The 20,891-nt window shown below is 48.6% G+C and overlaps 4 protein-coding genes across 7 annotated transcripts; 2 read left to right on the plus strand and 2 right to left on the minus strand.

The window, feature by feature from the left end:
• Positions 1 to 619: 619 nt before the first annotated feature.
• On the plus strand, positions 620 to 7,926 carry LOC119195760 (nuclear factor of activated T-cells, cytoplasmic 3-like). Of its 2 annotated transcripts, none has more exons than XM_037450985.2 (10): positions 620 to 976; positions 2,778 to 3,399; positions 3,468 to 3,872; positions 4,056 to 4,218; positions 4,769 to 4,968; positions 5,064 to 5,236; positions 5,311 to 5,451; positions 5,523 to 5,578; positions 6,434 to 6,959; positions 7,519 to 7,926. In XM_037450985.2, the coding sequence occupies exons 1-10, from the start codon at positions 970 to 972 to the stop codon at positions 7,608 to 7,610; spliced, it is 2,385 nt and encodes a 794-aa protein (XP_037306882.2). In that variant the 5' UTR covers positions 620 to 969; the 3' UTR covers positions 7,611 to 7,926. The 2 variants fall into 2 exon arrangements, with proteins under 2 accessions (XP_037306882.2, XP_037306881.2); XM_037450984.2 differs by having other exon boundaries at positions 621 to 1,102.
• pdcd2l (programmed cell death 2-like) lies at positions 7,914 to 9,540 on the minus strand. The gene is made up of 2 exons (XM_037450993.2): positions 8,959 to 9,540; positions 7,914 to 8,662 (listed from the first exon to the last, which is right to left on the minus strand). Exons 1-2 carry the CDS (start codon positions 9,410 to 9,412, stop codon positions 8,049 to 8,051), a joined length of 1,068 nt encoding a protein of 355 aa, XP_037306890.2. The 5' UTR covers positions 9,413 to 9,540; the 3' UTR covers positions 7,914 to 8,048.
• A 4,278-nt stretch (positions 9,541 to 13,818) lies between these two features.
• Positions 13,819 to 18,504, minus strand: immp2l (inner mitochondrial membrane peptidase subunit 2). 3 transcript variants are annotated; one of them, XM_037451005.2, is made up of 6 exons: positions 18,368 to 18,504; positions 16,545 to 16,709; positions 16,363 to 16,466; positions 16,005 to 16,070; positions 15,321 to 15,423; positions 13,819 to 14,218 (listed from the first exon to the last, which is right to left on the minus strand). In XM_037451005.2, exons 2-6 carry the CDS (start codon positions 16,668 to 16,670, stop codon positions 14,093 to 14,095), a joined length of 525 nt encoding a protein of 174 aa, XP_037306902.1. In that variant the 5' UTR covers positions 16,671 to 16,709; positions 18,368 to 18,504; the 3' UTR covers positions 13,819 to 14,092. The 3 variants fall into 3 exon arrangements, with proteins under 3 accessions (XP_037306902.1, XP_037306903.1, XP_037306901.1); XM_037451006.2 differs by lacking the exon at positions 18,368 to 18,504 and adding an exon at positions 17,358 to 17,606 and having other exon boundaries at positions 16,545 to 16,676; XM_037451004.2 differs by lacking the exon at positions 18,368 to 18,504 and adding an exon at positions 17,358 to 17,604.
• znf277 (zinc finger protein 277) lies at positions 17,961 to 20,776 on the plus strand. Its single transcript, XM_062562835.1, has 12 exons — positions 17,961 to 18,107; positions 18,411 to 18,612; positions 18,727 to 18,815; positions 18,929 to 19,011; positions 19,098 to 19,189; positions 19,267 to 19,377; positions 19,456 to 19,588; positions 19,703 to 19,767; positions 19,845 to 19,941; positions 20,018 to 20,060; positions 20,162 to 20,336; positions 20,461 to 20,776. The coding sequence occupies exons 1-12, from the start codon at positions 17,996 to 17,998 to the stop codon at positions 20,645 to 20,647; spliced, it is 1,389 nt and encodes a 462-aa protein (XP_062418819.1). The 5' UTR covers positions 17,961 to 17,995; the 3' UTR covers positions 20,648 to 20,776.
• Positions 20,777 to 20,891: the final 115 nt, after the last annotated feature.

The raw sequence follows: 20,891 nt of genomic DNA on the forward strand, positions 1-20,891 counted from the left end.
CTACAATGTGTTGGTTATACTGATGAACGTTTTACTGTGTAGTAGTACTTTTACTACATTGGAATATGTAAATACTTCCATCACTGCTCTGAAGAAAAAAAGTCCTGACTTGAACTTGAGAGGTTGACGCCCACTACTGACGTCATCGCCGGGCTGGCAAATGGTGCCTTCACTGGCACTGAGGAAATGACAAGCAGAGCCGTCAGTCTCGAGACAAACTACACTAGTAAATACAAAGTTACCCTGGTTCATTTATTAAGTTAATATATTGTATTCTGATAAACTTTACAGGAAACTTGTCGTAACAGGAAGTGCAAAAACAGACGTAAGAAGTAACGTTAATAACCAGAATAGATTATAGACTATAATAAAATGTACTCATTCAGTCTGAATGATGTGCAAATAACTTAAATAATGGAGACTAATATTCGGTCACTAGCTTTATGACCACGGTCAGTTAATATAAAGTTGAGTTAATACAATTTAAATTATTTACAATCATTTTATTGTATTACCTTAAAATGGTTCAACAGCATTCTTTGAAGTAGTAATTTCATTTATGAAATAACATGATGGTCCTGCACCACAAAAAATAAAGTGAAAATAAAAAAGATAAAACAAGAAAATAATACTTTTGAATTTCAAACCTGGTCATGCCATTTAATTCTTGTATTTATTTAGTCTGTTTAGTGCTTCCGTACATTTTTGCTTTCTATGATTTTCTTACGTCACATGAGGCGTAACGTCACCGTTTTACGAGGGGACCGTAAACGCAGCACGGGGATCAACCTGGAGGAGAGTAAAAAAAAAGAAACTCCCGTCAACCGAAGACAAGTTCCCGCTGTGATGGGACTTCCCGGTTCCACCGCCTTCACCGATCGAGTCCACGCCGGGAAACTACTTTGAACCGGGAATCGGTCGACTGTCCGCTCGCTCATCCGGTTGAGACCAAGTTCTGCTTTCGGTCGGATGGAAAGTGAGTGAGACAGTTTGGTGAGACAGACAGGTCGGTTTAACGGCTCGTCCTCCGGTGGTTCAATGTCCACCGGGAACGGCACCGAGGAGCTGGACTTCAGGCTGATGTTTGAGGAGGACGCGCCAGGTAACGTTACGTTACGTGTCGTTTGTTGGCGACGTTAGTCGGGAAACGTGAAACGTCAAGCTAGCGAGAGCCAGCTACCGTCACACCGGAAGCTAGGGCGAGTGTGGCCCTTCAGAATAAGACGCAGTGCGTAAACAGACCCGGAAACTATAGCATATCGATTTTCTTTAATATGACGTTTCTTCTTTTCGTTTGATTAACCACAATAAAAACCGCATTTACTGTCCAATGTGATTCATTTATTAAACTTCATACATGTTATATATAATGTATACATTTATTTTATACATTATTTCTAACTCGGTCCAGTTTATATTTAAATACTATTTCTTATTTTTAATAGAAGTGCAGATTTTACTGTTCTACCTGGTTGAGCTTGTTTTTCAATATTATGATAATTTATAAACGTGTTTACATTTCCACGGTCAAATCATGACCATTTATGGTTGTCCTTTAGATATGACCCTTGATTGACACTAAAATAAAATAGCCTCATGCGTGATGAGTTTGTGTATCAGGTGTAAGTTTATCTGTGTTTATTACTCTCTTAAAAAAGAGTGTCCCTAATGTCATCACCTGGATCTCTATAATTATACAAAATATGATAATGTTTTATGTGCATATCAGATCTGTGAAAGACACACTTTCCCTTTTCGTTGTTGGAGCCCAGGATCTTACTTTGAAAACCGGAAGTTATTTCGTCGGCCTTTTGCAGGATGTGACACTTCCAGCTGTCTGCTGTCAAATTTAGTTTTTCGTTTTTTCAAATAACCCAGGGGACACTCACAGAACTTTCATCGATCAGTTATCGATCCGCGCTGCTCTTTGCGTGTCAATCACGTGATCAGCTCCCGTTGCTCGCGCACCAGCTATTTTAGGATTAAACCTTTTTTTACATGTAGTTGTAGCTGCAAACCATTAATCATCTCCATTGTCCATTAATCATCTCCATTTTGGGGATTAAATATTAATTAATTTTTGTGTCCACAACTCAACATTTTTTTTTACATTTTTACTCATTTGTCTGATAGAGAAAGAGAGAACCCAGGTGGTATTGCCCCCCCCCCCTCCCCCAATCAGCAGGTGGAGCTACTGAAGCACATCACCACTGTCTCTTTGGCGCCTTTCATTTTGCATGAAATCCTTGGAGGTGCATTGTGGGTAATAATAGCCGGCCCGTGGTGTGCAGCTGTGTGAATGAACTCACTGGAGTGTGTGAACAAACTAATTAATATACATCTAAATATAATAAATATTCTCGTCATGATGGTCACTCAAAGGTTTGTTTTGGTAGAGTGAGTGAAGGGGGGGGGGGTGGGGGGGGGGAGACTCTCATTTCATAGTGAGGAGAGAATGTTCAGGAAGCTCCTCAGAGACTCAAGCCTGACGTACAAGAACCATCACAAATCTCCACAGCTGTTTGGGTCGGTAAACATTAACCGAATTCCCACAACATGCCCCCTTTAAAGTTTCCACCTTTGACCTTATGTCATTACAAAATGTTACAAAACAAGCTAACGGATAGCCACACGTTGGATGTAGCATTCCAGTTGGGGATGAGTTCCTCTGCATTTTAGGATTTGATGCTGACGGAGGAGCAATAAAATCAGAACCACCGCGTTGGCAAATGCAAATGGTCTGATTTTCATGTGAGTTCATGTCCCGCCCCCCCCAGGACTGGATCTCAACGCCAGGACCCCGCCCTCCTCCGCTCTGGTGGAGCAGCTCGTCAGCCACGAGCCACAATGTTTCTTCTACCAGCCCGCCGACTGCCAGTTTCAGGGGCCCCAGTACGGCGCCCAGGGGAACCCCAGAACCTTTGACTGCCCGAGCATTCAGATCACCTCCATCGCGCCCCACGGCCATGTGGAGCCCGGCACCGGCCCGGGAGCTTTGGCGGGGGACGGGGCAGAAGGGGGTTACCCCGAGGCCTCCTGGTCCAGGGGCCAGCTCTACCTTCCACTTGACCCCTGCTACCGGGACCCGGCGCTGTGCCGGAGTCCCTGCAGCAGCCTCTCCTCCAGGAGCTGGATGTCCGACCTCTCCTCCTGCGAGTCCTTCTCGCACGCCTGCGACGACGTGGAGGTGGAGCTTCGAGACGCCGCTCGCCTCGCCCTGGGGTCGCCCCTGGGGTCGCCGGGCTGCGGGGGCGGGGCCTTCGGGGTGGAGCTGTGGCAGCAGAAGTACCAGCATCCCTCTGCTTTCAGTCCGGTGCTGTCGCCCCACCAGTCGCCCTGCCACTCCCCCCGCGCCAGCGTCACCGAGGAGAGCTGGCTGGGCCGCCGGCCCGCCTCCCGGTACGTGTGATCAGAACCTTCTATTCATTCAACCAAGTCCCGCTAATGCCGAGCAACTTCCTCCGCAGGCCGTCGTCCAGGCCCACTTCGCCCTGCGGGAAGAGACGCCACTCTGGCGCCGACCGCCACGCCCGCTCCCCCTCCCCCTCCCCCCACCACTCCCCCGGCCCGACGCCGGGCGCCTCCCCCCCGGGAAGCGTGACGGACGACACCTGGGCGGGGAGTCCCGGCGGCGCACTGGGGTCCCTCCTGATGTCCGGCTACCAGGAGCTGGACGTCCCGTCCAAGACCAGGAGGACGTTGGGGGCCCAGCTGGGCCTGCAGGCGGGTCAGGGAGACGCGGGCCTGGAGCCGGTCCTGGACTCCCCCGGCGTGGAGGTGCAGGAACGTGGCGGCCTGGCTGATCTCTTCCTTCAGGTTCCCTCCCACTTCAGCTGGAACAAACCCAAACCCGGGAACCCTCCTCTGTTCAGGTCGGTCTCGTTTCAGAAGGTTCATCTGTTCATTCATTTAGTGCTTAAATCCAAACCAAGTGGAACATTCTAGACTCCAACTCTCATATCTGGTGGTTCAGTAGCTTAGCTTAGCACAACTGCTGGAAACAGCTAGCATGGCTCATGTTGTTAAGATGTCGGATCTTTGCGTCTGTGTTTCAGGACCTCGTCCCCCCCCCCCCTGGACTGGCCGCTGCCCGACCAGTACGAGCAGTGTGAGCTGAAGGTGGAGGTCCAGCCCAGGTCCTTCCACCGGGCGCACTACGAGACGGAGGGCAGCAGGGGGTCCATCAAGGCGGCTACTTCAGGACATCCTGTCGTCAAAGTAGGCTGACAGACACATCGGTCTCTACGGGGTTTGGATGTTGTTCCTGACTTTGGGGGGGGGGGGGACACATTCTGGTGATGCAGCGTTCACTTTGTTATTCGATACTTTGCCTCCTGGCTGCGTCTTTGGGGCCGTCGTTCAGAGCCCCCCGAGGCGCCGGGTACCCGACACCGGGGGGCTATTCTGAGGCTCAGCAGGTGTCCTCACTGTGTCACATGGCCAGATGCTTTCATTCATAATATCATTTGTATTTATCATGTTATTATCATTTATTATTTGTTCGTCGTTTTTTATTCATGTTAATTGTATTTGTTTATTTACTGTTGTTTATTGTCATTGTTTATTAATATTTATTGGTATTGTCTCCTAAAATAATGGAATGATTATAATGAAGAATGATTATAACAACAACAACAACAGAATCGGACCACCACGCAATCACTAATAAATAGACCTCATCATAGAAGTCTTCTTCAATGCTTTAGGGCGGGGCCTAACGCTGATTGACAGGTGTGCTCGACCCCCCCCCCCCCTTCTGCGTTCCCAGCTGATCGGAGGCGGCGAGCAGCCGCTCAGCCTGCTGCTGTTCATCGGCACGGCGGAGGAGCGCGTCCTGCGGCCTCACTCCTTCTACCGGGCGCACCGCGTGACGGGGAAGACGGTCACCAGCGCCTGCCACGAGCGCCTCATGGAGGGCACCAAGGTCCTGGAGATCCCTCTGCTCCCGGAGAACAACATGGCCGCCAGGTAACACTCGGGGGGGTTGGCCTCCGCGTCGGCTTCTCCTGGAGCGTCGCTGCAGTTTAATGGGTGTGTCCCCCCCATCCCCCCCCCCCCCCCAGCATCGACTGCGCCGGCATCCTGAAGCTGCGCAACGCCGACATCGAGCTGAAGAAGGGCGAGATGGACGTGGGCCGGAAGAACACCAGGGTCCGTGTGGTGTTCAGGGTCGGCGTCCCGCGGCCCGACGGCCGGGCGCTGTGGCTGCAGGCCGCGTCCTCCCCGGTGGAGTGCTGTGAGTCCCCCCCCCGTCCCCCCGTCCCCCCCTCCTGTCCCTCCTGGGGGCTGACTGATGCTTCCTCTCCTCAGCCCAGCGCTCGGGCCAGGAGCTTCCTGCCGTGGACAGCTTCAGTCCCCACAGCTGCTCGGCGGACGGAGGGGCGGAGCTTCTCATCAGAGGCTCCAACGTCTCGCCGCAGTCCAGGGTGGTGTTCCTGGAGAAGGGACCCGGTGAGGGGACTTTGCCTCCGACGTCTTCACGTCAGGGGTCAGTCCAGCTGACGTCCTCTTTGTCCCCTCAGATGGACGCTCGCTGTGGGAGGCGGAGGGTCGGGTGGTGCTGGAGAAGAGCGCTGCAGTACGTAGAAGCAGAACAAAGCATCATGGGAGTGTGTGTGTGTTCACTGAGGAGTCTCCTGCTGGGGCCCGCAGTCACACATGTTGTATCCACACACGTGTGTGTGTGTGTAAACACGTGTGTGTAGAGGGAGGAACACACTGAACCCACTAGAGGACAAATCTACTTCCACTCTGCCGTCCATGGTCACTGAGCAGCATGATGATGCCTTTAGAGACCAGAACAGGCCCAAAACACAAAGTACTGTAGTCCTAGTACTGTAGTCCTAGTACTACAGTACTAGGACTACAGTCGCAGCGCTCTGTGTTGGATTGTTCTGCTGTTTAAAGAAGGTTGAAGGCAGCTGTCTTTACTCGCACTGTACTGCAGGTATGGAGGAAGCTCCCAGTGCATTCTGGGTCAGATATTTACTATTTTTGAATGTCACTTAAGATGGTGACTAAGAGGCCCTTCACTGAGTACATTTCCTCTTGATGGAGCTCATGTCAGTTCTTCTTTTTCATCGATCACATGTTGCAATGTCACAAGATCTGTTTCACACGTCTGTCCTCCACGAGGCTCTAACCAGGAAGTGATGTCATAAGGACGCACAGAGACCATGAACTCATGAACCTTACAATGCTTACTGAGAAGTAGAGTCATTTCCTCATAGACGTCTATGGGAGCAGAGGAGTCGCCCCCTGCTGGTCACTACACAGAAGTAGAGTCATTTTCATATTATTTTATTTATTGGGTTATTTGATGAGGGACAGTTCACATTAATACAACATTGCTGTAAATGTGGCTGTGTTTCCGTGGATACGGATGTTGTGAAGTAACATTAAAGTTCCCCCCCCCCCTTCTTCTGTGACTCAGTCCAGCATCGTGGTCGAGGTTCCTCCGTACAACAAGGACACCGCCGACCCGGTCCAGGTCCAGTTCTACGTCTCCAACGGGAATAGAAGAAGAAGTCTGACGCAGAGCTTGACCTTCCTGCCCGGGGTCAGACGCTGCCCCCCCCCCCCTGGCGGAGTCAAACAGGAGCGCTGGGACCCGGACCACAGCCCCAACGTGGTTTACTACGACCCCTGTGACCTCCGAGTGCATTGTGGGCCTCCTTCTCAGAGCCTGCCTCGTCAGCATCACGCACACCCTCCCTCAGTGTTTCCTCACTCCTCCTCCCTGCCTCCTCAGACCTCCTCAGTACCCCTACAGATCTTCTCTGCCCCCCCTCATATCTTCAGCCCCCCCCCTCCGACCTCCTCCGGTGAGCCTCAGAGGGGAAACCCCCGGAAGGAGCCTCGGGTCCCCGGCTTGGGGGGGGGGCCCGGCGTGAAGCAGGAGCCGGACCAGCCTCCCGCTGTGGGCTCCTCGGGCCTCCAGGAGATCACACTGGACGACGGTGAGAGGCTCGTTAATATCGATCAAAACAAGCTCCGCCTCTGAAGTGATGAACACATGAATGCATTGTTTCAACATTCTTTGTGTACTTTTGTTTAAGTTGTTTGTACTGATGTAATAAAACATTTCTGTTTACAGGTTAAAAAAACAGGTCAAACCACTTTTAGAGTGGAAGACTTTCCCCTGCAATGCACTCTGGGAAGTGTCCCAATGTGTGTGTGTTATTAATAGCCTGCTTGTTGCTGTCTGTAAGATGCAGGTGGGTGTAATTAGTCAGCTGTCGTCTCTGCCCCCCCCCCCCTCTCAAGTTGACTTTGACCTCTGCAGCCTGATCTGGTGACGAGATGATTGTTGGTTCATCTTTCACACAAACAGGAGTCTGAAGATGTGTCTATTTGTCTATTTGGTGTCTATCCAGTTTTATTTTTTTAACGTCTTCATCAAAGCTTTCGAACACGTCTTCTGGTCCTGAGGAAGACGCTCCAGAACGAACCCGAAGGCCGTAACCCACGGTTACCGCTACGTCACCAATAATCTCCTTCCTGTGGTTTGCGTTGCAGTGAGCGAGATCATCGGCAGAGACATCGGCGTCCAGCTGGACCATGTGGACCGGTACCAGCAGCACGACTGGGACCGCCAGTCGTCCACATGAGCCTGTGGAGGCTCTTCCTGGTTCGCCCAACCTCAAGTGCCTGAACAGCCAATCAGAAGCCTCCGATGACTCATCACCTCCAACCTGCAAACCAAAGACGCTTCATATTTTCAGCGTTAAAATAAAAAACCACCCAAGGGCTGAAAGTCTGTTTCTACGTAAACAGAAACAAACGATGACATCACTGCGTAAATTATTATTAGCTGATGAATCTATTTTTGATACTTTGGATCCGGTCCGATCACAACCTTTTCTGCCCCCCCCCTCGGGTTTATGAAAATAGAGTGAGAGAGAAACAGCACATTGAAATAATAACCAGTTTTATTACATAAAAATACAATATTTTACTTCCATCTCCAATGTGTCTCTGTGAAGAAAAAACACAGTATAACATGTGACCCTGTATGGAACCAGCCCCCCCCCCATCAGAAGCTGCTGTCAGTTGAAGAGCTGCTGGTCCGGGTCGTTCTGGACCGAGCAGAACTCCTCCAGCACCGACCCGGCCCAGCAGCTGCTCTGGCAGGTGTAGACCAGCACCGTCCCGAACTCCGGCTCCGCCTCGCCGCCGCCGCCGTCCGTCCAGCGCAGCAGAGCCACCAGCGCCGGCATCAGCTGCAGCTCAAAGGTCCGGCCCCCCCCGCAGGAGGGGCAAGGCGGCGGCGCGGCGCCGGGCGGCGAGGAGACGCAGAGCGGCTGCCCGCCGCGACAGTAACGCAGGACCTGCTGGGGACAGAGCGAGATCCTCTTCATGAACCCGGAGAAGACGGCGTCTCCGTGTCGGGCTCTCGTCTTCTCGTACTTCTCCTCGCCGCCGTCCTGGGCGTCGCCCGCCGTCGTCACCCCCCCCTCCCTCTTCTCGTACTCCCTCAGCAGCCGCTGGGCGCGGCGCAGGTCGGCGTCCTCCTCGCCGCACAGGTCCGACTCCTCCACCACGCAGACGAAGTATGCCCGCAGGACGGGGGCCTCCGGCTGGGAGGGCGGGGCCTCTGGCCGGGGGGGCGGGGCCAGACAGAGATCCTGAAGGCGGCTGACTTCGAGGTCGAGGGGGTCTTCTGTGGGGGGGGAAAGGCCAAAGAAGTTGACTTAATTTATAGTTTATATATAATTATGAAAAACATTAATTTAACATTAATGAACAATGAATTAATAAAATATTTGTATGTTGTAAACGAAAATACAGAATAGAAATACTCGCAGAAAGTACTTCAAGTATTTGAATAATAGGAAACTACAGAATCTTTAAAGCAAACATTTACAGACGTTTCTGATTCGGGTTGAAACAAATAAAAGTGATGCCTGTTGTAGGCGGCTTTGATTTAAATACATTTATAGTATTTATGTTGCTCACCGTGTGTCTGAGGAGCCGCTGCCTCCTCCACACCTCCACCTGCTCCCCATCCTTCCTCCTCCTCCTCCACCCCCCAGTCATCGGCGGAGTCACACCAATCCGTGGCCGGCCGAGGGGCCTCCTGAGCCGGGTCCGGTCTGCTCGGAGCCTCCTCCAGACTCTGGGAGCGGAGCACCTTCCATCCGTCCGCGCGGCCGCTGCACGCCGCGCGCGGGCACGCGAACAGGTGGAGGTTCCGGTGGTAGGGCGAGCCCCCCAGGGGGCAGTACACTTGTACCACGTGAGTCAGCGGGGCTCCGCAGCGAGCACAGCGGGGGGGCGGAGGGCAGACGTGGGGCGGCCAGTCCGGCAGACCCCCCACCTTGTTGGTCAGGAAGGAGCAGCGGTGTCGCCGGGGGTCGATCTCTCCGTCACACAGACCGACCAGAGTGCTCTCCTGAGCCGGGGAGGCCATGTGCCACACTGCGGAGCTGCGACCGGAAGTGACGGGTCGTCCGTCGCGTGAAGAAAAACCGGAAGCAGGGTTTCAGTTTAAGACGTAAAACACAACTGCGCCATTTTAATTTGGTAGAAGCTACAATTTAAACAGAAAAATAATACATAACTTTATAAACGAAGCAGGAAAGACAAATATTAGTTTGTGAACTAGAATAAGCATCATTCCCACCGGAACTCAACTTTCGTGCTAGTTAACATATGAGGGAAAACCGTGACGTCATATCCGCTGATTTGGACAAATATGTCACACTTTTTTCTAAACTTATCTACATTTTAATTTTTACTTTAACGTAAAAGATTAAGAACAACTGGATAAATGCAGATAAGACACCTGTTAAGACACTTAATATAACATGCTGATGAAGTAATAGCATTTATTAAATATTTACTGTGATTATCATCAACGTCTATGAATTCTTCTTCCTCTTATTGTTCTCAAACCACTCACTATTACATCCATCCTAGTATTAGTATTCAGTAGTAATTAGGGCCGGGACTCGATTAAAAATATTAATCTAATTAATTAGAGGCTTTGTAATTAATTAATTGAAATTAATCGCATTTTGATTGCCTAAATATTTGACCTGAGAACGGAGAGAAGTAATTTTTTTCACATGGATTTTTATTTTTGTTCAACCAATTCCAGCAGACAAGTGTGTTGTGTTGTGGATTCCAGCCTGAGAATCTATGAGAATCGAGGTTGGATTCAAAAGCATCAACAGGTGTGTGGTGGAACAGTGCAGGGAGATAGCAGGAAGGCTGAAGTGTGGAGGATCCTCAGTTCAAACCTGCTCTCTCAGAAGGAGGGTTTGGTTGCAGTCAGGGCTTCAAACTGTAAACTTTGAGGTTTGTTTTGAGGTTTGAATCCCAAGGTCTAATATGAGAAACGGACACAATGAGGCATGTGCTTGAATAGCACAAGGGAACAACTGAAGGGCTGCAGGCTCCAACCTGCTGTCTGAGGTTGTGGGTTCACGCCCCTTCATGCAGACATCACTTCTGCTTTGAATGAGTTTTGAGGTTTGAGTAGCAGTCTCAAGGTTAAATACAACAAACAAAGGATGGTTAGTGTGTGGTGAAGTAGCACAGCGGAAGAGCTGCTGACATAAGCCCCTGCACTGCACTTGAAGGTTGTGGGTTCAAGCCCAGATGTGGAAATAGCATTTAAAAAGAGTTTTGAGGTTTAGCTCACATGCTCAAGGTTAAATAGGAGAATCAAAGTTGCCAAAATGTGACCAGGACTGGTAGTGTAGGGGTGAGTGCAGGGTGCCAAAAGCCTCTGTGCGCACCGCCAGTGGGTTCAAATCCCACCCGCCAAGTCTTGAGTGCACTACCGCGGAGGTAGTAGTGGGGGCATTGTCCCCACTGGTTGTTTCAGAGAAGTGAACCCTGGGGCTTATGCAGAAACACAAGGCGCGTTCACTTGAGTTATGATGGCATTGTCAAGAATGATGATGAATTTAATTTGATGTTAATTGCTTTGCTTTTAGCACTTATTAGCCATGCTAATGCAGGGTTCCACCTTTTTGACGGGAGAGAAGGCCGGATGAGTCAGTAAAGATGAGCAGATGTGTCTCATTCAGTGGTCACACTGACATGAAACTTATTACAGCCTCTGAGGGCATTTTTGTCTACTTCAGGGCATCCTGTGGACAACCTTAAACTGACAGTCTGGCACAGGGTGTAGATTTGTTTACCCTTTTTAGTGCATCCACCCTCCAATTCTCTGTTACATTCAAATTCAACTCACTTGTGCCTTTACCAATGCAGGAAGGATGAATAGCACGGTTGATCCTCCAAGATGCACCAATCCTTCTCTGGGGCAATATCCCATTATGATTTTTTATAAATGTCAGTTACCCAAAACGAAAAAAGGATTTAGGAAGAGCCACCATGTCCCCTTGAGGGTTGAACCCAGATAAGGTTGAAAGTACAGAAATGTGGGGCATTTGGCATTAGTGACAGGGACGTGTAGGTTGCTCCATCTAAGATCATTCGTCATGTCATGGGAAAAAAAATATTGTGAAAAAAGTCAAAATATGTAGGGTCAAAAAATGTCACAGAAAAGATTTTTTTTAAATAATGGGAAAAACAATTATTATAAAAAGATATATGTAAGGTCAATATACACTCACCGGCCACTTTATTAGGTACACCTGTCCAACTGCTTGTTAACACTTAATTTCTAAGCAGCCAATCACATGGCGGCAACTCAGTGCATTTAGGCATGTAGACATTGTCAAGACAATCTCCTGCAGTTCAAACCGAGCATCAGTATGGGGAAGAAAGGTGATTTGAGTGACTTGGAACGTGGCATGATTGTTGGTGCCAGAAGGGCTGGTCTGAGTATTTCAGAAACTATTTAATCTACTGGGATTTTCACGCACAACCATCTCTAGGGTTTACAGAGAATGGTCCGAAAAAGAAAAAACATCCAGTGAGCGGCAGTTCTGTGGGCGGAAATGCCTTGTTGATGCCAGAGGTCAGAGGAGAATGGCCAGACTGGTTCGAGCTGATAGAAGGGCAACAGTGACTCAAATAACCACCCGTTACAACCAAGGTGGGCATAAGAGCATCTCTGAACGCACAGTACGTCGAACTTTGAGGCAGATGGGCTACAGCAGCAGAAGACCACACCGGGTGCCACTCCTTTCAGCTAAAAACAGGAAACTGAGGCTACAATTTGCACAAGCTCATCGAAATTGGACAATAGAAGATTGGAAAAACGTTGCCTGGTCTGATGAGTCTCGATTTCTGCTGCGACATTCGGATGGTAGGGTCAGAATTTGGCGTCTACAACATGAAAGCATGGATCCATCCTGCCTTGTATCAACGGTTCAGGCTGGTGGTGGTGGTGTCATGGTGTGGGGAATATTTTCTTGGCACTCTTTGGGCCCCTTGGTACCAATTGAGCATCGTTGCAACGCCACAGCCTACCTGAGTATTGTTGCTGACCATGTCCATCCCTTTATGACCACAATGTACCCAACTTCTGATGGCTACTTTCAGCAGGATAATGCGCCATGTCATAAAGCTGGAATCATCTCAGACTGGTTTCTTGAACATGACAATGAGTTCGCTGTACTCAAATGGCCTCCACAATCACCAGATCTCAATCCAATAGAGCATCTTTGGGATGTGGTGGAACGGGAGATTCGCATCATGGATGTGCAGCCGACAAATCTGCGGCAACTGTGTGATGCCATCATGTCAATATGGACCAAACTCCCCGAGGAATGCTTCCAGCACCTTGTTGAATCTATGCCACGAAGAATTGAGGCAGTTCTGAAGGCAAAAGGGGGTCCAACCCGTTACTAGCATGGGGTACCTAATAAAGTGGCCGGTGAGTGTATATAATATATATATTATTAGGGCCGGGACTCGATTAAAAATATTAATTAACCTGGGAGGTTCAGCTAGCTAGTTAGCTTCGTGCTAACGCAATATATTGTGTTGAACACCGCTACCGAGCTGCGACGCACACAGGGCTGCAGTGAGGACACACAACCAGGACGTGGATGAAAACACGCACATTTTATCCTAAATAATTCATTTGTGGGGCTTTTGAGTCTTTCCTCAAATCACTGACCCCAACAAACTAGGTTCATAGATGCATCTCAATATATACATATACATATGTTCTAATAAATTTGATTAGGGCCGGGACTCGACGCTTCCATCCGTGTGTTTATTATAATAAGATTTCCCATTCACGGGGCCACGTTCATGTTCACTGTGGTTTGTTGTTGTCTGAAGTCATGGACGCTAGTTGGTGCTCCAGTATAATCGGTCCCCCCGAAACTCATCCAGTGAGAAACGTTCCGCGATGCAAAAAATAAGTAAAAATGCGTAAAAAATGTTTAATGTGTTATTTTTTGTGTAATTAATTAATCGTAATTAACGCGCTAAAGTCCCAGCCCTAGTAGTAATACTACTATATGCAGACCTCAGTAGCAGCAGTAGAACGTCTGAAGTCAAAAAGACATTAAAAACCCAGCAGTAAATCAAAGTAAAGCACGTTGCATGATTTAAACAAAAGAATTGGTACTTGCTGTCCGACCCTGAACTGACGATCTTTCTGCTTCATCAGCCTTTTCTTCACATGAACATTTCTTCATGGAAGATTAGCGAAACGGATCTTGAGAGACGAGACTAACGGATTCTAAGACACATTTATTAACAGAATTTCTTCATCAGCAAAAGTGTCTTTTAGACAAATATCAGTTAGAATTTACACCAAAAAGCGAATCGTTCTCCGTTCTTATTTCAGCCGAAACCAGATCCCGAGAACACAGGAAGGGGAGGAGCTTCCCCAATCTACAGAAACGCAAACGTCCTCCTCCGGCAGCACATTTAATTCACCACCCCCCCCCCCCCCGGCTTCTCTTTTCGGAATATTTCACGAATGTTTCCGGGGATCCAAAAGGGCTCCAAAGGGGCAGGAGGAGAAGAGGTCTTTGTTAACAACTAGGTGGCAAATTCAAAAACAAAGAAATCCATTTTCAGTCCCAACAGTTTGAATAACAGAACTTTAACGGTCCGGTGACTCCTGAGCTTTACAAGCTGAAGTTTGGAATGGACTCAAAGCTCAGCTTCCAGTTATTAAAAACACTGTGATGCTATGAGGACGACGCCTTCATCCCTCGTCTTCCTCCGTGTCCAGCGGCCCTCGGTCCGCTGGCAGAGACGCTTCGATTCGCTGCCAGCGATTCGGCGGCCAGATGATGTGAGAGGCCCGGCCGTGCAGCAGCCCCATGGACACCTGGGGGGGAATATCACAGGTACCATTCAGCTGAAGCTTTGATCCAAAGCCACTTACAATCAGTGCATTGAACCCAGAGGGAACAGATCCAGAACCACGAGGATCCAGAATCAAGAAAGTAACATTTCTTCAAGAAAGCCAAACTACATAAGTGCTAATAACGTGCTACCTAGTAGGGCTGGGCGATATATCGGTATAAACGAATATATCGATATATTTTTTAATGGGATATGGAATCCCCCCCCCCCCCTAAAACAACGGCACAAACTGCTATACGAAGAGTGTGTGAAACAACCCGAACAAGCTCCAGCCCCGAAACAAAGCTCACTGCAAACCTCATTTTCCCGCAGTGTGCCTTATGAAAAGAAAAGTGACACGTGGTGTACTGTAACGAAAGCGCTGTCCTATCACATCGCTAAAGATATGGTCCCTGTTGCAACTGTTGAACAAGTCGGATTCAAAATGCTGCTGAAAACGATTGACCCGAGATATGAGCTCCCCAGTCGCAACTACTTTGAAAGAGAAGCAGTGACAAAAAATGTATCCTGAAGTCAGGCAGAACCTTGCTGACCGGCTCACTAATGTGACCCATTGACCAGCGTCCTACATGAGCGTGACAGTTCACTTCATTCATTACTGGGAGATGATTTTTGTATTTATATGTGCACCTTATGGAGCTTTGTTTTAAAAAGAATACTCCTGTTATACACTATTTATGTTTAAATATTATTATTTGAACGGCTGAACATTTGTTTATTGTTTCATTTCATTTTTATTTATTTGATTTTGCAACTCCTTACTGAAATAGCTGGTTTCAATTAAACGACTGATGACATGTCATATTTGGCTTTGACATTTGTGTTCAGGTTTTTTTCCCTTTAATGTGGAGAAAATATCGGGATATATACCGTATATCGATATCCAGCCAAAATATACCGGGATATGACTTTTGGTCTATATCGCCCAGCCCTACTTCCTAGCCCAGGTAGAGTGGGTGTGTTTTGTGCTGTTTAGGCTTTCTGTCTTCGCTTCCCTCAACCCTTTGATCCCATTTTTTCATTATGTACATTGTGTACATCCAGTACTTTGGGTGGATTCGTACCGGTCCGAAGCTGTTGCTGTCCAGACTGTGTCCGTGGTGATCCCCCTCGATCCAGAAGTGACCATCAGGAACCCGGACGTACCGGTTCTTGTAGCTCAGAGTCCTGCAGAAAACCGTGAGACAAAATAAAATATGTCAGAGTGGCCCATCTGTAAATATCTGGATGTAGCAGAGATGCTCACTGCTACTCAGAATAATGAGCTACTAGCTGGAGAATAAAGGTGTGAAATGTAGGGCAGAGAATCCACATCACGCCATTAAGAAACATTAATCTCTCCTTGTTCCTCTTGTGTGGCTTTTTTACCTGTTTTCATGTAACAGTCACTTCTTGTCGTGAGCTTTACCCAGCATGCAGTTCGGCGGGGTCATTTTTTATAAATGTACAATTATTATTATTACAAAATGTGTATGTGTCACGAGCTGTTTCACCCTGTAAAGAGAGCTTGTTGTGAGTCATTGTTTTTAACCACGACCCACTTTCAACACGTAAGACTCGCTGTGACGCCTCAGAGTGACAGCTTCAGTTGTTATGGTGAAACACCGGTATGAACGCTGTGTGAGATGTTGTACCCCAGTGAAATGTTGACCAACATCGTTAATAACATTATATATATATATGTCGGTTTATTAAATCTGAAGACAACATTGAAGATGTCGGCTCCTTTTAATCAGGGCCTGATGTACCGGATGAAGTCGCCCTCCAGGCCGATGACCCGCTTGATGATCTTCTGCTGGGGGTTCTTGGGGGACCTGAGGGGACAGTAAAGAACACATAAATATGGTGACAGCAGGAAATACAATCCGTGTCAGTCAGTGAAGTGACGGACAGCGTGGTAAAAAAGTAACTATTTAATTTGTAAGAATGTTTTCATGTCCTCCACATGATCATCAACCATAGAGAGACCTCAAAGGCCACATAGAGACGGACCTCAGGTTCTATGATGTCAATAAATAGAAATATAAAGGCACTAAACAACAGAAGACTTCTCTACCAATCAATCAATGCCTTTGTGTCCCTGTGTAGATTTAACGCGTCACTCACATGACGGACACGATGTCGCCGCGTCGCACCTCGTAGTTCCTCACGCTCCAGCGGTTCAGCAGCACCACGTCGCAGTCGGACCCCCCCTCGGGGTTCAGGAAGGGCTGCGGCCACATAAACAGTTTAATGTTTATGTCTGATGAGGGTGACGCAGCACGTGACACCAACCCGCCTCTTCTCACCTGCATGGACGCTCCCTCCACTCGCGCCACGTAGGCCACCCGGTCCAACGCGGTGACGGTGACGGGGACCGCCACAAAGAAGCCGCCCACGAATGCCCTCAGGTAGCGCCGCCCCCCCGACGCCATGCTCCCCTGGACGGGCAGACAGGGACAGGAAGTGGTAACCTGCAGTAAGGAAGGAGGAGCCTTTAGGCTTCAGCCATCGGTGTGTCAGATGTCAGAGCCCCGCCCCTTCAGGCAAAGCATCATGGGACCTTAATGCGTTAAGAATATGCACACTAATTAGCCGATGATGATGATGATGATGATGATGATCAATAACGGAGTGGAAAGAAAAGTAATACCTATATATATGTATATGGTAATAATATCTCCTATAGAACTGTATCTTTTACGTGGATCAAATTAATCTGCCAGCTGTTTTTTCTATTTTCAATCTAGTCTACAAAATATTAGAAAACACATTTTAGACCAAGTTCTTGTACAAAATGATAATATATTATTTTATACAGTATTTACCGGTACAGATAAGTGTTGAAAGATTAAGTACATGAGCCTTGAGGTTGAAAAAGTACTCATCCTTCCAAATTATGTTCAAGAAAAGGTCACATTTAATAGTTTCATTTAGTATTTAGTATGCAAAACGGCTAATATTAGGAGAATATAATACTATAATATTAATGCAGTAAAGGGAGTACCTGACTGCCTCAAATGTAAATACTCATGTTGAGTACAAGTACCTCCAATATGTCCAGTACTGGAGTAGATGTACTTAGTTACTTCCCCCTCACTGATTGGTTGACCCTTACCCACCTGTCAGGCCTTAGAGCTCCACTGTACAGCGGTAAGCTGCAGCTTGACCTGCGTGTGCTAGCAGCGCTAACAGCTAGCCGCTAGCACACGCGGCTTGGAGCGACGTGTCGTGTTGTCAATGTCGTCAAACGTCTAAACGGGACCGAGGCGGCGGAGCCAACCGCTACTGCTAGCGATGCTAACGTGCATCCACCAGCAACGTGAGGTGTGTCTTCCGGTTACGGTCTACGTAACGTGTGATACCCCGGGTCCTAAAGCTGGCCGGGTTCCGCCTTACGCGGTTCAACAAATCAGCATTCGTTGGGATGAATCACAATCTTTTAAGCACTGATCGTACAATTGTAACGTTATATGTTCAGTTACTATATGGACTATAGTCAATCCGATTCATATCCATCCGAATATGTAAATAGGATAGAATAAATTAAGTCACAACATTTAGACATGTGACTTGTTCTTCTCTTCTTCTATCACTATAATAGCTGTAACATAATATATTGATTTATTAACATTGTGCATGCCGAAGTATGTTTTATAATAATCACTGACATGCCTTTATTTTAAACAGATCAGCTTAATTCAATCATAATTTCGAATGTTTAGGAACCGTAAACATACCGCGATACGGTTTAATTTACATGGAGACCATGAACGTGGCATGGAAACGTCCTGCAGTTTCTCATTGGTCGGTCGTGCGCTGTTTTGACCACGTGACCCGGAAAATGGCTGCCTCTGCCCGGAGTGGAAACGGTGAGTTGATTTTATTAGTTAAACTTATCGAAGGATTTTCTGAAGCTGCGTTGTGTTAGAAGATGAAGAACAACTTGTAGATACAATTCAGAGTCCGACGGAAATCAAACTGTCACCAAGTTGCCGCTCTGTGGTCTGTAAAGACGCACTAAACTAGCACGAAGCTGACTGGCTGCTAGCAGGCTAACAGCAGTTCTTTCTGCAGTGAGTGACGTCACCGGGTTGACTTTAAAATAGAAACCAAGAGCTGTCTTATTTACCTGTTGTCCCAGTACACCTTAAAGACAGGTTTTTAACCCCCAGTTGAGGACAGCATCCTAGAGCCTCTGTGTTTCCCGGAGGATGCTACGGGCTGCTCCGGTTCTGCCGGTGCTGAGCAGCTGCTGCTGTGTCTCTTCTGCCCCGAGTCGGTCCCCCTGCAGCAGAAGGACGTGCTCCTCAAACACCTCCTGCTGGAGCACAAGCTGGTCATCGCCGACGTCAAGCTGGTGGCCGATCTCCCCAAGTACAAAGCTCTGAGATATCTATAGATGTTTACATTTATATAAAGGAATAAGTCAATATAAATATTTAGTAAAAGCGAGTGGAATGAAACGTCAGTAAATGGATGCTCCTTCAGGTACACCTCCTACTGGAGGCGGCGCTTGCAGGAGCAGCCGCTCACCGACTTCTGCAGCGTCATCAAGACCAACTCGCAGGGCCCAGTCGGTGAGTCCAGATGTGAAGAGAACATCTGGAGCTTCTCTACCCAGATTTAAATGTGTGTTTGATGCGGAGTCAAAGGCGAAGGAGGTCAAAACCGCTCCACCGTGTCTCCTCAGAGAAGCAGGAGGACTACTTCCTGCTGTGTGACGTCCTGCCGGAGGACCGGGTCCTCCGAGAGAAGCTGCAGCAGACGCGTCTGGTGAGAATCCGACTTTACTCGCGTTGCTTTTTCATGGGTAGTACTGCGACGCCACCCGCTCTTCTTCTGTGGTGTCCCTCCGACAGGTGGAGGTGCTGGAGCAGCAGCAGCGAGAGAGAGAAGACCGAAGCTTCCATCGTCTCTGCATGTTCTGCAGCGAGGAGTTCTCTGGAAACAGGTTGTGAGACAGTCCATGTGAGACAGGCTGAATGTGAGACAGGACGTGTCTCCTCAGACTAAAGAATGTGTCCTCAGGTCGTCTCTGCTGAACCACATGGCCAGAGAACATTCCTTCGGCATCGGGCTACCGGACAACATCGTCTACTGCGACCAGTTCCTGGAGGTCCTGCAGTGCAAACTGGACAAGTAAGGGATGAGGTCATAGGTCACCCATGACCTCATTATGACCTCATCATGACCTCACCTTGACCTCATGTGTCCCAGTCTGCAGTGTTTGTACTGTGAGAAGACCTTCAGGGACAAAACCACGCTGAAGGACCACATGAGGAAGAAGGCTCACCGCCGCATCAACGCTGGCAACAGCGCCTACGACCGCTTCTACGTCATCAACTACCTGGTAAAGGGCAGCGACCTCTGACCTCTGTTCATTGTTCAGTCTGAGATGTGCATCTAACCGGCATTACAACTCAAAGCTCCATCAGATCCTCACAGGTCCTTCTCTCCTCTTCAGGAGCTGGGGAAGACCTGGGAGGAGGTGCAGAGTGAGGACGACCGGGAGCTGCTGGAGGAGGACGAGTGAGTAGCAGCTCTGATTGGCTCTGACACATTTAGGACTTCCTCACTGAGAGCTCGTCTACTTCCTGTCTCCTCAGGGATTGGTCAGACTGGAGGTCTCACCCGGTTTCTGCCGTCTGTCTCTTCTGTGAAGACCAGTCGGAGACCATGGAGCAGATCTACGCACACATGAAGGTCAGAAGAACCTCGATGGTCCCGTCTAGTCTAACAGGGGTCCGGTCTGGTCTAACGGGTCCTCTTTCTTCCTCAGGAGGCTCATGGCTTCGACCTCCACGGCCTCCGGACCAAGCTCAGTGAGTCAAAGCAGCTGTTTTTGAAATGATTGAAACGAGCAATAATCACAAAGTTGTTTTTTGTGTTTATGAATTCTTTTATATTCTCCCCCCCCCCACAGACCTTCGCTTCTACCAGCAGGTCAAACTGGTGAACTTCATCCGGCGGGAGGTCCACCAGGGACGCTGCTACGGCTGCCAGGAGACCTTTGGGTCCAGAGACGGCGTGCTGCGGCACATGGAGGTCAAAGGTCACACCATGACGCTGCCTGACGCGTCCGCCTGGAATCAGCCGCAGTGAGCGTCATTTAATATATTATTATATATTTTCACAGTAAAACTTCCTGGGCCCAAAGCATCATCCAGATCTGTATGGACTTTAAATAATGTGAAAATAAATGGGATTATATTTTCTCCTCAGATATTACTTCCCCACGTACGAGAACGACGGCCTCCTGTGCTCGCTCTCCGACAGCGAGGACGACGAGGAGGAGGCGCGTAGCAGAGAGGAGGTCCAGGTGATCGCCGAGGACGTCTCAGACCTCAGAGCGCTGAAGGAGAGCAGCGTCCTGAACCAGCTGGTGAGGAGCAGGAGCTCCTGCAGCTAGGAAGAGGAGGAGGAGCAGCTTCCCTTTAATAAGTGGCTACTTGTTCTTTCTCGGCTCCTCCTCGTATGGACAGAAAGAGGCGTTCAGGGACACGGCGCCCTGCTGGGAATCAAAGGACTTTGACACAATGACGTGAATGGTTAACGTGTTTTAGAGTAATTACAATAAAAGCTTCTATGAATCTTTGTCTCCACTCACTAATATTCTTTTTTCTAAAGGAGATTAGTTTACGCATTAAAAAGAG

The sequence above is a fragment of the Pungitius pungitius genome, chromosome 6 (assembly GCF_949316345.1).
Source record: "Pungitius pungitius chromosome 6, fPunPun2.1, whole genome shotgun sequence".
Taxonomy (NCBI): domain Eukaryota; kingdom Metazoa; phylum Chordata; class Actinopteri; order Perciformes; family Gasterosteidae; genus Pungitius; species Pungitius pungitius.

Coding starts and splice junctions, on each gene's coding strand:
- LOC119195760 (XM_037450984.2), top strand. CDS start 1,039: ATGTCCACCGGGAACGGCACCGAGGAGCTGGACTTCAGGCTGATGTTT. Junction 1,103..2,777: donor GTTTGAGGAGGACGCGCCAG/GTAACGTTACGT, acceptor CGCCCCCCCCAG/GACTGGATCTCAACGCCAGG. Junction 6,960..7,518: donor GGAGATCACACTGGACGACG/GTGAGAGGCTCG, acceptor TTTGCGTTGCAG/TGAGCGAGATCATCGGCAGA.
- pdcd2l (XM_037450993.2), bottom strand. CDS start 9,412: ATGGCCTCCCCGGCTCAGGAGAGCACTCTGGTCGGTCTGTGTGACGGA. Junction 8,663..8,958: donor AGCGGCTCCTCAGACACACG/GTGAGCAACATA, acceptor CCCCCCCCACAG/AAGACCCCCTCGACCTCGAA.
- immp2l (XM_037451005.2), bottom strand. CDS start 16,670: ATGGCGTCGGGGGGGCGGCGCTACCTGAGGGCATTCGTGGGCGGCTTC. Junction 16,467..16,544: donor TGGAGGGAGCGTCCATGCAG/GTGAGAAGAGGC, acceptor ATGTGGCCGCAG/CCCTTCCTGAACCCCGAGGG. Junction 14,219..15,320: donor ACAGCAACAGCTTCGGACCG/GTACGAATCCAC, acceptor ATTCCCCCCCAG/GTGTCCATGGGGCTGCTGCA.
- znf277 (XM_062562835.1), top strand. CDS start 17,996: ATGGAGACCATGAACGTGGCATGGAAACGTCCTGCAGTTTCTCATTGG. Junction 18,613..18,726: donor CTGGTGGCCGATCTCCCCAA/GTACAAAGCTCT, acceptor ATGCTCCTTCAG/GTACACCTCCTACTGGAGGC. Junction 19,190..19,266: donor GAGGAGTTCTCTGGAAACAG/GTTGTGAGACAG, acceptor ATGTGTCCTCAG/GTCGTCTCTGCTGAACCACA.